The sequence below is a fragment of the Lepidochelys kempii genome, chromosome 9 (genome assembly GCF_965140265.1).
Source record: "Lepidochelys kempii isolate rLepKem1 chromosome 9, rLepKem1.hap2, whole genome shotgun sequence".
In the NCBI taxonomy this organism is placed as follows: domain Eukaryota; kingdom Metazoa; phylum Chordata; order Testudines; family Cheloniidae; genus Lepidochelys; species Lepidochelys kempii.
The window spans coordinates 44,882,035-44,895,452 of NC_133264.1; the positions used below are offsets into that span (position 1 = coordinate 44,882,035).

Sequence of the window (13,418 nt, forward strand, 5' to 3'; positions counted from 1 at the left end):
GGGGAGAGAGTGGGGGAGGGTTGGGGTGTCAAATGGGAACATTCTGCCTAGAAGATGATGCTGGTCTAAAATATCTCCCATTGCAGTCTGCATTTAGGACTACCTGGATTTTAACAAGCTCGCTCCAACTAAGGGCTTGGCTACACTTGCAGATGTAGAGCGCTGGGAGTTAAACCAGCCTTCGTAGACCGCGGCAGGGAAAACGCTGCCGTGTGTTTACACTGTCAGCTGCAAGCGCACTGGTGTGGCCACATTAGCAGCTCTTGTAACGCCACAGAGAGCAGTGCATTGTGGTAGCTATCCCAGTGTGCAAGTGGCTGCAGCGTGCTTTTCAAATGGGGGGTGTGGGGAGTGTGACAGGGAGTGTTGTGTGTGTGTGTGGGGAGAGACAGTGTGTTTTGGGGGACAGAGAGTGTATCAGCATCCGGTCTTGTAAGTTCAGACAGCAGCAGACCCCCCTCCCCCCGCCTTTCTCTCTCACACACACTCACAGCAGCAGCATTCCACAGTAATGGTTTGCTTTGTCCCAGAGCAGATAAGCATGACGGCTGTCAGAAACGGAGCTTTGAAAGGGGATATCCGCATGCCTGCAGCCGAGTTCAAAACAATGACCAGAGTGGCCACTTGACTTCAGGGGATTATGGGATGTTTCCAGAGGCCAATCACAGCGCAGTAGTGCAACATGTCATCCATACTGACACCTGGGCATTTCAGCCAGGGCACAGCAAGCTTTATGCTTCTTATGTAGGTGGATTACCAGGAGCGCTCCAGCTGCAGAGTCTAGGCGCTCAAAGTGCCTTGCAGTGTGGACACTTCAGGAGTTAGGGCGCCCAGGCCTGCTTTAATGCTCTATAACTTGCAAATGTAGCCAAGCCCTTAGTCTTTATTAAATCTCCTTGTTCTGGGGCCAGGATTCATTCTCCTTCACTCCCCATTAGTTTAAGGAAAGGAAGTTCTCTTTTCATCCTACCATTACATTCTGCTCTTTATTTCTTCAGAGCTTCTCCCTTTGTTCAGTAGTCCTCAGCGGGGGCATCAACGCCAACATTCCAACAGGGAATGTTTAACAAACACGTCCCCCCAGTTCTTTGCACCTGTTGCACTCAGAGAGCTCATTACTGGCTGCCTTTAATCTCTCAGTCTGTCCCCTTAGCCCCAGGCCTTTTGCCTCCCATCATCTCTGGCTTCTTCTCTCATTCTTTCTATCTCCTAAACTGAACTTTCTCTAGACATGCCTATAGATGCCCTACTATGAAAGAACTGCTTACTTTGATCAGACTGGCACTCTAACTAGCATCCCTCCTCCCCTTCATCTACTCACTTCCTTGACCTCTTCACCTCCTTGGTCCCCTCAAATCTGCTTTTCACCCTTTCTACTCCAACCAAGCTGCACTGGCCAAGGTTATTAATTGTTTCCTCCTAGCTAAATCAAAGGGGGGCACTTATCTATGCTTATTCTTCCTGATCAGCCTGCTGTCTCTGACACTGTTTATCACTTTCTACTTCTCTATTTTCTTCCTTCTCTTGGCTTCTGTGACTTGGTTCTTTTCTACCTTGCTATCCACTTCTTCAGTATCTCTGCATCCTCATCCCTCTACCTGCTGGTTTCCCTCAGGGCACTGTTGGAGGTCTCAGTCTCCTCATTTACTGCAGTTACTGCTCTTAATGAAGAGAGAATATCAATGCACCATTTCCCATAAAGTTTAGAACAAGGCGTTTAAATACCTACAGTTCTCTCAAAAATCTCACCCTCCCCCATGATGTAGACAGAATTCAAAAGCATGGTTTAGTTCAGATTCCTGTCAGGGCTGTTTTCTAATGCAGGAGAGAACAAACTGTAATGTAAATGGGAAGGTTGCGACAATGTGTGGTTGGAACACCTGCTGTCTCTGAAGACTACTGCAGATAAGAATTCTGGCATTCCGCATTCATACACTTCACCTGCTTGAGCGCAAATAAAACAACATAGATATATGAAAAATTCATAGACAGAAAGGCATTACCAACGAATCTTTCTAGCATGCTAATTATCTCCTATTCAATCTGTTATTTGGCCCAGAGATGAGTTCCATCAATTTGCAGTGATCTGGCTGTGGTACAGCATACAAATGAGTGCAGACAATTCTGTAATAGAATATGAATCCTCCTTGTGAAATGATTGCATAGCTGGACTGTAGGTTATGCAGTGAAGCTTCTCAGACTGTGCAATGGGTTTCACACTCAACTAGTTCTGTTTGTATTCCGGTTATGAATAAAAATGACACGGAAACTAACGTACTGGCGAAAATGCTGCTAGGCTTTTTGAATGAGTGAGACTCATTTGCAAACTTACTCTGGGGATTAAACTACTGGGCTTGATTCTGGTCTCCTGGTGTAAATAAGGAGCAATTTCACCGAAATCATTCTACTCCTAATACTACTGAAGCCAGGGCTCTGAGACCCTCCCCTCTTGCCAGGTGTCAGAGCCCGGGCTATGTCTACGCTCCTATTTGTAGTCCAGAAGTGCAAGTCCGAGTTACTTGACCTGAGCTCTGAGGCTCGCTGCTGCGAGTTATTTATTTTTTTTGCAGCGTAGCCAGCCCCAGAGTCAGATGAAGAGACGTGAGATCACAGCCAGGCCCCTTCATGTTCAAGAAACAATAGACCCAATGCTGAATTTTTCACTCTGGAAAAGCTTCCTGGAAGACTTCAGTGAGAGAATTTCATGGAGTACAGGATCAGGCCCCCTGTTCGTATTTTGGAAGTCAGTGGACCAGCTGGCTAGATCATCCCTATGTAATAGCAGCTCCACCAGTGCAAATCTGGTTTACCTGTCCCCAGCAGGACCTTCTTGGCCCAGGGGGATTCTCAAGTGGCTGACTATGTGATGCAGAGCTTTAGTTTTTTAATTGATATCATGTTTGTTTATTCACCAATTCTTAACAAAAACAAGGCTGAGAGGGGATATGATTGTTCTCTATAAATACGTTAAGGGGTAAATAGCAGGGAAGGTGAAGAGTTATTTAAGCCAAAGGAAAGTGTTGGCACAAGAGCAAATGAGTATAAACTTGCCATCAACAAATTCAGGGTAAAAATTAGAGGAAGTTTTCTAACCATCACGGGGGTGAGATTCTGGAATAGCCTCCAAGTGGGAGTTGTAGGGGTAAACAACTTAATTAGTTTTAAGAGAGCTGGACACATTTATGAATGCAATTGTATGACAGAGTTGCTTGAGATGGTGATGGTGGTGGTGCAGGGGGACTCGCTTCTGGTTTGTGTCTTATGTTCCTAAAGCTCATGCTTCAGGGTTTCAGCTGGCCCCTTGAAAGTGGTCAGGAAAGGCTCCCCCTCTTCCCATTTATTATGCTTTCTTTGTTTTCCTCAAATTTCCTTCCTCTGAAGCATCAGTGATGGCCATGGCTGGAGATGGGACATAGGACAGTGAAGGCCAGGTTTCTGAGCTGGTACTGACCATTCTCTCTCTCAGGTGCTTGGCTGGCTGGTTCTTGATCACATGCTCAGGGTCTAACTCATTGCCATATTTAGGGTGGGGAAGGGACTTTCCTCCAGATCAGATTGGCAGTGACGTTGTGGGTTTTTTGCCTTCTTCTGCAACGTGTGGGTGTGGGCCACTTGCCAGGATTATTTGGCTATGGTTTACTTAATACATTTCCTGCCACTGAGGGGGCCTCAGCAGTGGTGCACATTGGTCCCTATTCTCTGCCTGTGGCATAAAATAGTCTAGTCTCTTGTGGGTCTCAGTTGAGTTGTTGGATTTAGTGTGCAGGTGCTCGGGGTGGGGTGGTCTTGCTGGCCTGCAACATACAGGAGGTCAGACTAGATAATCTGGTGGTCCCGTCTGGCTTTAAACTCTATGTCTAACTTTCTACAATCAGGAACAAGTCTCATTCCTGAGATTCTTCTGCACATCATTACAAGCCATCGGCCACTGACTATATTAAAGTTACAAATGTGAAAGAAAAGGTGGTAGGACAGCTGAAACATGAATAGTGATTCATGTCTGGGAAAGAGATGACTTGTAAAATAACCCCCAGGAATTTCTCTGCCCTCTCCAAAGTATAGTAATGCAAATTTAACCAGAGGAACTTTAAGCTTGCAAGTTGTCTTCCTTTAAAGCAAGTACTATTCTGCTGAAGATGTGCTTCCAGAGCAAATGCCATGAACCAATGGTTTTTGTTTCTTGTATGACAAATAGAACATACTAGAAGTTCTGAGCAAACACAGGTCATGCCAATTATGTCACTTACATGTATTGTGTACCTCGCAGGTGGGAAAGAAACACAACATGATGTCTGGAAATACAATTCCTCCATCAACAAATGGATCCAGATTGAATATTTAAACATCGGGCGATGGAGGCACAAAATGGCTGTGCTAGGCGGCAAAGTGTACGTGGTTGGAGGTTTTGATGGCATACAGAGAATCAACAGCGTAGAAACATACGATCCTTTCCATAACTGCTGGTCAGAGGTAAAATACAGTCACACTTTTCTGTTTCATGCAACACTAATGAAACAAATTGAAATCAGGGAGTTTTATTAGGTATTTATTGTACCTCAAAATAAATGAGCTAAATTCTACTACATACCTCCACCCAGAATCTAGTAGTTGCGCATTCAAGTTGAAAATGCAGACTTCAAGGGAAGGAGGATCAAAGAAAGAATCAGTTCTGCCATCCTGACTCCTGCTGAACAGTTTCTTATACTACAACCATTTCCTTGAAGCCAATGGGATTACTCACAGAATAAAATAATACTCAGAAGGCATCAAGGTGGCAGAATTAGCCCTACATCTGTGGAAGACACCAAGCAGGTGTAAAGGAAACTACTAATCGGTTAGCTCTAGAAGGGTATATGCAGACCAGCATCTCATACATTTCAACACAAGTGTAAAACAGGCTTGGGGATTAGAAATAATCTCAGAGGATAAACATTATATGGGTCAATTAAGGAGATATCGGAACAAGGAGGAGTTGCTGGTAGTGGTGAAACACAGACCCAGGAAATGATTAGCAGGAAGGTGCATTACAGCTGCACTGTCCAGTGTAAGTTTAGGAGAGAGACCAGAAGGTATCCAGTCGTTTTTATGTATGACTTGCTGGGGACCTCAGTATTTGACTACGCGGAAAATTACTAGTGCTTTGCATTTTTATTGTGCTTTCATCTGAGAATCTCAAAGCACTTTACAAATGTAAAGGACCTGATTGTGTTAAAGCCATGGCTTGTGCTGGAGAGGGGAAAGGAGCATATTGCATTGTAGAGGGAGCCATCTGGAAGAATTCTGGCTGACTCATTTAGAATTCCTCTTGAGCTTCCGAGGGAGCACACATTGTAGCCACAGCTCTGCCACCCTTTCAACGGATGCTGGATATGCATCCCCTACAGCAGCCCAAATCTGCTGAGTGGGCACCAAGCCCTCTTTTGAGTCAGGGTCAGGGCCTTTGCTCTCCTATGGGCTTGTGCCTGACCCTTGCAGAGAGATGCAAAGGTGGAGGAAGCCTCCTTGCACTCTCCTCTACTGCCTGTCCCCCATTTTTGCACCCACACAGGATGGATAGCACGGAGTTTTGGTTAAACATTGAGATGGTGGTAAGAGTCCAAAGAGACAAGGAAGGCCAGTGGGTTCAGCTGAATAGAAAGGGAGTCAGATCTGTGGCTACTTAGGAAAGCAGAGACGGATAATGGGACAGGACTAAAATTTTCAAGATGATAAAGATGAGGGTGGACATAACCCAGGGTAAAGCCAAAGCACTCAGAAGACAAAAGGGAAAAGAAGCAGAAGATAAAGCAAATTTGTGCTGGGCCTTTCAACCCAGAACATGTGCAGCACACGCAGCTCTGACCAAGTCCAAGCTGAAGCAGAGGAGCTGTGGGACAAGAGCTTTCAAGAAATCCCCTTAGATAGAGTGACCACTTCACTTATGTAAATGTACGCTGCCCTGTAAGTAGTGGTTGCAACTGACTGTGGGCAGTTGGTAGGATGGGGTTGTATTTTAGGCCTGTATCTCAAAGGCCCAGAACAGATGTTAAATTTCCTTGAAAAAGAAACTGCTATAAGTGTCAAGTCCCTTGACGCTCAGAAATGGTCACTTGTTCTACTTTTCTTCTTTCATGCTACTCCTTAAGGGATGAAAGAAAAATGTTTTCTATTTAAGGAAATCTGTGAGTGCTCCAGTTTTGCTGTTCATACCATTAGTATATTTGAGGAGATGAATTAACAGGCCCAGTAAATCACACCCAACCACTTCCCACACAGATTGGGAACTGGTCATTTGTGTAACCTGGCTCTTTTGCACAGCGAAAACACAGGCAATCAGGTTATTTCTTGTGGTAGCTGGCCTCCTGAAACCTGCTGATACTCCACTGTAGGTCAAAGAGAGCTGAGGGTAAGGCTGGGCTAATGGCTTGAAGACCACAGACTAAACTGAACTCAGCATGACAAATTCAAACTTGATGAAATCAAAGCAGTTACCTTGCACCACAGTAGCTTGCATCCATGGGCGGTGGATATTATAGGCTGGGGGAGGCTGTGCCTCCCCAAACAACCAGGCATGGCCCCGCCTACACTTCGCCCCCAGACTCCCCTCCACGGCTCCCCCATGCGGTGGCCCCGGCTCAGGCTGTGCAGCCTGGAGGGGCCAGGGCCGTGCCGCCTGCCCTCCCGGCGATCGGCAGGTGCTAGCCTGGGGCAGGGGCTGGCAGCCGTGGCGGGGGGTTCTGGGCTCCAGTGGGGCCGTGGGCAGAAGGGGCAGGGCTGGGGGCTAGCCTCCCCCAGCTGGCAGTTCATGTGCTTCCATGCCGGCATTGCATCATCATCCCAGTCTGACATGGCTCCAGAGGAGCTCTGCTCTCCAGAAATATGTTCCCCTGCTGCTTCCCCATGCAGCTAAGCTCTTCTCCCGCCACCTACTTTCCATTCCCAGGGCATGGGGCAAGTATGACACTGCACTGAGGATGACGACGGAGGATGCAACAGTTTCAACCTCTGAAAACAATTACTTTACCCATACTGCACCAGCTTAATAGTCCCTCCAGCTAGGGTCCCAGTGGAGTTCACTCATTTTCTAACAGGTTTAAAAGGAAAACGTTTACTGACGTCAGTTTAAAACAAGAACACAATAATCCACGCAGACAGCTACAGTATTTCTGTTCAAGAGAGCAGAGGAAATTCCCCTGCCATTGCACATGGTACATTATGTAACTGGAGATGCACCTATAAGGCACTTTTTACAAACTGCACCTCTCCGAGTCAGCATGGGCCACAGCTCCCCAGGGGGAGGACAGGTAATGTGTCCACTATTGCCGTCTCAGGGGTTCCCCTTTCAGAGAGTGCATCTACACGGGGAGCTGGATGCTGATACATCCCAGGAAATCAATTGGGCTAAGGGTGGGTCCAGCCGCTACAGTAGGGATGCGCCAGATCAGTGCATTTCCAGCTGCTTAGCTATGCTCCTCTGCTCCCTCCACACCACAATGGGGCAGCATGTCCATGCACCATTGCAATGCAATCCCAAATGCTGAAGCTGCACGTTATAGACTTTGGCACCCTAACTTTTCATATCTGAACAAAGTGTACCCTTTGCAAAAGGGACACCATCAAGGTTGACGGGCCTAAAATCAGACCTCTCTCTTTTGTGTTAGGTTTTAGGCAAAGCATGTGCTCATCAGGACGCCCCTCCCATTCTGTTTGCTCCCTCTCCATTCCTGCTAACATACAAGGTCTTGGCACCGCAATTCCGCTCCCCAGGGTGATATTGTTTTAAAGTTAGTAGCTTCTTGATACACTGGGAAGGAATGGAATGTTTCAGACCCAGTCTGGACCCCAGCCAGAGCTAGTGGCCCAAAAGTCAGACTTCCAGGGAGTGCCCTAGTTGGAGCTCCCTATTGCCCCTCTTCTCTCTGACAGCAGTACAGACACGCAGCTCAGTGGTGTGAGTTCCTCTCAGGACGAATGCATGGCAGCTTCTAGGAACATCAATGCATGGTGGGCTCCGAGAGAATACAGAGCAATGCATGACTATCTACATTCAAAAGAAAAGAAATCACCAGCCTATAGGACATGAAATCCAAATGACTATTCAGTGGGTTGTTAATTATTTGTTTTTTAATGGTGACCCAGGCAGCTCCCCTCATGGTCAATGTGAGCTCATTTGCTGCAGCCAGCTACAAGAAGAAGCTCTATGTGATTGGGGGAGGACCCAATGGAAAACTAGCTACAGACAAAACGCAATGTTATGACCCAGCTACGAACAACTGGAGCTTGAAATCACCCATGCCAGTTGAAGCAAAATGCATCAATGCTGTGAGTTTCCGTGACCACATCTATGTTGTGGGTAGGTAAACCAGTGATGTTCTTTTTTCTCTAGACTGAGTTCAGCTTATTTTTGACTAATTCCTGGAACCCTACAGAGAAGCATAAGCAAATGATCATTACCCTGTGCTCTTCTTTAAGATTCTAGATGGGAGATGGGAACCCAGAACACTCAGACACTGTTACTCCTACTCTAGTCTACAGTTCAATATAGATGCAGACAGTTGGTTACAGGAAATGTATTGCGCAGGAGGTGCATATTGGGCTGTGAATTTTGCTATGGGCTTCAATGGGATCAGAGCCAGGAGGACCCAATGCTCCAGCTTTCATCACAAGATTACATTCCGGGTTGATTACACTAATTAGCAGATTTGTGATGTAAGTTGAAAAAGGATCAGCTAAACTGTATATCATCCTTAAATGTCAGTGGGAACACTCCAAACTCATATTGCAACTTCACTAGCAGCCAAAGAGTTCAGTACGCAGACATCTGGGCATATCTATGGGAAGATGGGTTACCCCAGAGCACTGACCAGTCTCCTGTGACAGCCGTCCCACTGCAGGAGATGAGGAAGCACTGCTGCATCTAGCATTACAGAGATTGCTCCCTTCTGGGCAAAGTCGGTAGAGGATGGGGGAGCTGTCAGTGGAACACAGGGAAGCAGGAGAGTAGGAAAGGGGGATACTTAAAAAATAATGTGACTGCTTTTCTGGGCAGTCTCCAGCTACCTCTTCTAGCATGGGTACGCAGAACAGAGCGCTACTGAATCAGCGTGAAATTCGCCCCATACAGAGGCCTAGCACAAAGCCTGCGGCATCACTGAAGCCCTATTTTGTGGTCCTAAGTAGGATTTCAGAGGTGCATATAGAGCCTTGGGCTGTGCCTATGCACCGGTATGCAATTCACCCTCTATGAGCAGGAGGGATGAGAGAGACAGACAGCAGGTCTCACCAGTTTGTGATGAGTTGACATCTTTGTGCCTCTGAGTTAAAATTCAACGCCAAGTAGCATAGGATCTTGCCCACAAACCAACTGTTTCAACCTGTTATAGCATGCTAATTACATCACAGAAAGTCCCCAAAGTACCACAGGCTCTGAAGTGAAAAGCCATGTGACAGATCAACCCCCCTGCCCTCCCAGGCTTTTGTGGAAAATTGGCTAAATAAGAAAAGCAGCAAGCACTTGCAAAAGAACCTCCCTCCCCCACTAACCTTCCGCAGCACCAATTAAATCAGAAACCCAGTAGAGTTTTTATTTGGGACAGAAATCAGCCAACACTGAGGGATTCGGGAGGCACGTTGTCTGTTAGGCTGATTTTGTCACAACCAAAATCATGTTGTCATACAATAGAACTGTTTATAAATACCTCTCTCACCCCTTTCCCTACATGAAGGGTTCAGGACATTGCAGGACAATAAAACCCAGACTATCAGGTCTACCTACCACTTCCATATAGAGCAGTTCTGGAGAAAGCGCACCATTCCTGAAAACAGCAAGGCAGGACCCCCAGTGCCTTTTAAATGGAATGGTACCATTGTCTTGAGAGGAAATATGGCTCCAGAGCAAGGGCCGGAAAACTTTTTGGCCTGAGGGCCGCATCGGGTTTCTGAAATTGTATGGAAGGTTGGTTAGGGGAGGCTGCGCCTCCCCAAACAGCCAGCCGTGGCCCAGCCCCCACCCCCTATCCGACCCCCCTGCTTCTCGCCCCCTGACGGCCACCCCCCCCGGGGACCCATGACCTATCCACACCCCCTGCTCTCGGTCCCCTGACCACCCCCAGAACCCCCGCCCCAGACTGCCCCCCACCGCCCAATCCAACTCCCCCCCTTCCTGACTGTCCCCCGGAACCCCTTCCTCATCCAATCACCCCTTCTCCCTGACCGCCCCCAGGCCCCCACCCCTAACTGCCCCCCACCGCCCCATCCAACCCCCCCTCTCCTTCCTGACTGCCCCTCCAGGACCCCTGCCCCCATTCAACCCCCCTGTTCCCCACCCTTTGACTGCCCCGACCCCTATCCACATCCCCGGCCCCTGACCACCCCCGAACTCCCCTGCCTTCTATCCAACCCCCCCTCACTCCCCACTTACTGTGCTGCCTGGAGCATCGGTAGCTGGTGGTGCGCTGCACCAGGACAGACAGCCGCGCCCCGTGCAGCACAGAGCAGCGGGTCAGGCCGGGCTCTGCAGAGCGCTGCCCCAGGAGCTCACAGCCCTGCCGCCCAGACCATTGCACCGGCGGTGCAGTGAGCTGAGGCTGCGGGGGAGGGGGACAACAGGGGAGGGGCCGGGGGCGAGCCTCCCGGGCCAGGCGCTCAGGGGCCGGGCAGGACAGTCCTGGACTGTAGTGTGCCCACCTCTGCTCCAGGGCCTGCCTTGGATACTTGGAGATTAGTTGTCAGAATCCTTTCAAAAAGGAGTTGAAAAATGAGAAAGGGTTCAGAAAAGAGCTACAGGAATGATTAGCGGTTTGGAAAACCTGCCTTACATTGACAGTCTACAGCAGCTCAATCTGTTTTGTTTCTTCGAGAGACGATTAAGAGGTGACTTGATCATGGTCTATCAAATACCTATATGAAGGAAGAGTACGATATGTACACAAGAGTATGATAGTACACAAGTCGTTAATTTAGCAGAAAAAGGTGTAACAAGATCCAGTGGTTGGAAGCTGAAGTTAGAGAAATTCTGACTAGAAATAAGACCAAAAAAAAAAAAAATTTACAGCGTGGCTAATTAACCATTAGTAAAACTTTCCTAGGGACATGGTAGATTGTCTCACTGGCCTGTGTTATGCAAAAGGTCAGACTGGATGATCACAATGGTCCCATAAAATCGATGGAGCTATGAAAAATAAGTGGCCCTTTGTAGGTCTTTCAGAGCAGTCTTGTTTTGCCCTGTAGTCTTGTTTTGACTTTACCTTGGGGGTAAAGTGTTCTCATAAGTGTCAGTGATGGAACTCTGTTGAAATGTCTAATTTGGATAGGAACTAGAGGAACTAATGGCAGGAGCAAACCAATTTCTGTTTCTGTTGCAGGTGGGGCAATGAAAGCACTGTACTCGTACAGCCCCCTTCAGGACACATGGTGCCTAGTGACTCAGTTCACTCATGAGAGAGCAAGTTGCGGGATTTCCCCTTGCAACAACAAGTTGTTCATCACAGGGGGCCGGGATGAGAAGAACGAAGTCATCGCCACGGTGCTGTGCTGGGACCCCGAGATCCAGAGGTTAACAGAGGAGTGCGTCCTACCTCGTGGGGTGTCCCATCATGGCAGCGTCACCCTGAGGAAGTCCTACACACACATCCGCAGGATAGTGCCTGGAGCAGTTTCTGTCTGACTTTGGGAGAGAAAAGAGAACCACAGATGATATCCAAATACCTCAGTTCCCCTAAGGAGACAATGGCTGAATAAACTGCATTGAAAAGATAATTTTAAATGCAAAGAGTGTTGGGTGGAACTACTGCTACTAGGGTCCTTTCAGGAAATAGCTGTATATGTCCTCGGCCTCCTTGAAATCAGGAGGAAATCTCATTTCCTCTGTACAGGACATGCCTTAAATTATCTTAATTCCTTCCCCACCCAAAAAATGATGGGATAATCTGGAGTTTACTCTTAATGTACAGAACCTCCAGGCATACACGGAAACATGATCGGTAGGTGTATGTCTGCCTTTTATCCTACTGCAAGTAGGATAGTCATGCCAAATTTCAGCCCACCTCTGGCCTGATGTTGCTATATTATTTATTACTATTAGCCTCAGACTACTGGACTTGCAGCATCACCCAAAGAAAAGGAGAAGTTGTATATGGAATGGAAGAGTTGCATCACTAGCAAAACTCATGTGGCTTCCTTGTAAGTTACACTTCTTTTTGATGGATGGCACGTTACATGCAGCAAAAGGATGTCATTTTAGAAAAAGATATCCTTTCATTTCACATCACCAAAAAAATCTAACCCAGCTGACATCCCTGGCTGACAATCCCAGCTGAGATACCAATAAAAGCCACAACAATGTATTTCACCTCTGGATTTGTTTACTCTTCTAGCTAAAAAAAATCCCAACAAAATTAGAAAGTACATAAAAAACAGGCCACAAACAACCCAGAATGGCAACTAATAAACAGACCTAGCATGGATAACAGTAACAACAATGATCCCGTCAGGTAGAAGGGCACAAGACAGGACAGGTGTTCCTACCCGATGGTATGGACTGCGTTTAAAAAGTACGAGATATCATTTGATCCTTCCCCACCAGTGTTTAAAGACAGATTTGATCAGATTCAATCTAAAACCCTTGTTGCTGTTCAGTGATTGCTAGAGAGGAATTCACTAATAAGCTGGTCTAGGGGGTTGAACCTTAGACCAGGTGCAGGGAGAGTTGTGACAAAAGACAATGCAGAGGGTGTGGCAGATGAAACAGCAGTGAGTTTCTCCACTCTTCACTAAGAGCTGAAATCACTAAGAACCGGGCTCAGCGGCAGAACCTCAGAGTACAGCATCGCCACTAGAGGCTGAAACTGCAGAGATGACAGTGATAGCGGTGGGCATTGGCATTGGCATTGCTCGCCTCCTGCTTTCAGGGGTGGGTGCTGAACCCCCATGATGGCACTCCTGAATTCTGGGACTTCACTGGCCTCAGATAACCCACTGAGATTGGGGTGCAGTGAAGGGAAAGGGGAGTGGCATGTTAAGGGGATGTTCCTCCGTCAGACTTTCACACTGCAACGTGGGAAACAGACAAAAGACCACTGCCCAAGCTATTGTGGGGCAGGTGTTTACTTATTGTTTGCATACTTTTGAATCGTTGTCAGGATGTTTTCCCAAACTGATGCTGTGTTCCCTCTCCTTTTAATAAAAGTTTTCTTTTGTTATACACAGACTCATTGCTTGCGAGTAGGGAAACATTGGCTCGTCGAGGTGCCCAGGGATGGTGCTTAGTTTTCTCAGATTTCTGGCTGGGGGCTCAAGACAGTACTATCTTGGAAGGTTAAGAGAGACTCTTAGATACTGAAGCTGGCCCTTGCTGCCCCCGACCCCACCTGGCAGAAGGATTGTATCTGTAATTCACTCACTCCCACAACAGAGTCTACATTTGTTAAACTTCAAGACTT

At 47.4% G+C, this 13,418-nt stretch overlaps 2 protein-coding genes across 7 annotated transcripts in view; one reads left to right on the forward strand and one right to left on the reverse strand.

The window, feature by feature from the left end:
- KLHL6 (kelch like family member 6) overlaps positions 1-13,135 on the forward strand; it is a 31,510-nt gene extending 18,375 nt beyond the window's left edge. Inside the window, exons 5-7 of the mRNA XM_073360072.1 lie at positions 4,268-4,470; positions 8,119-8,332; positions 11,343-13,135. Of these exons, the coding sequence (XP_073216173.1) occupies positions 4,268-4,470; positions 8,119-8,332; positions 11,343-11,644 (719 nt within the window). The 3' untranslated portion in view covers positions 11,645-13,135. The remainder of the gene's footprint in view (positions 1-4,267; positions 4,471-8,118; positions 8,333-11,342) is intronic.
- Positions 1-13,418, reverse strand: part of KLHL24 (kelch like family member 24) — a 142,429-nt gene that overhangs the window by 95,914 nt on the left and 33,097 nt on the right. The gene's annotated exons all lie outside the window — the stretch shown is intronic.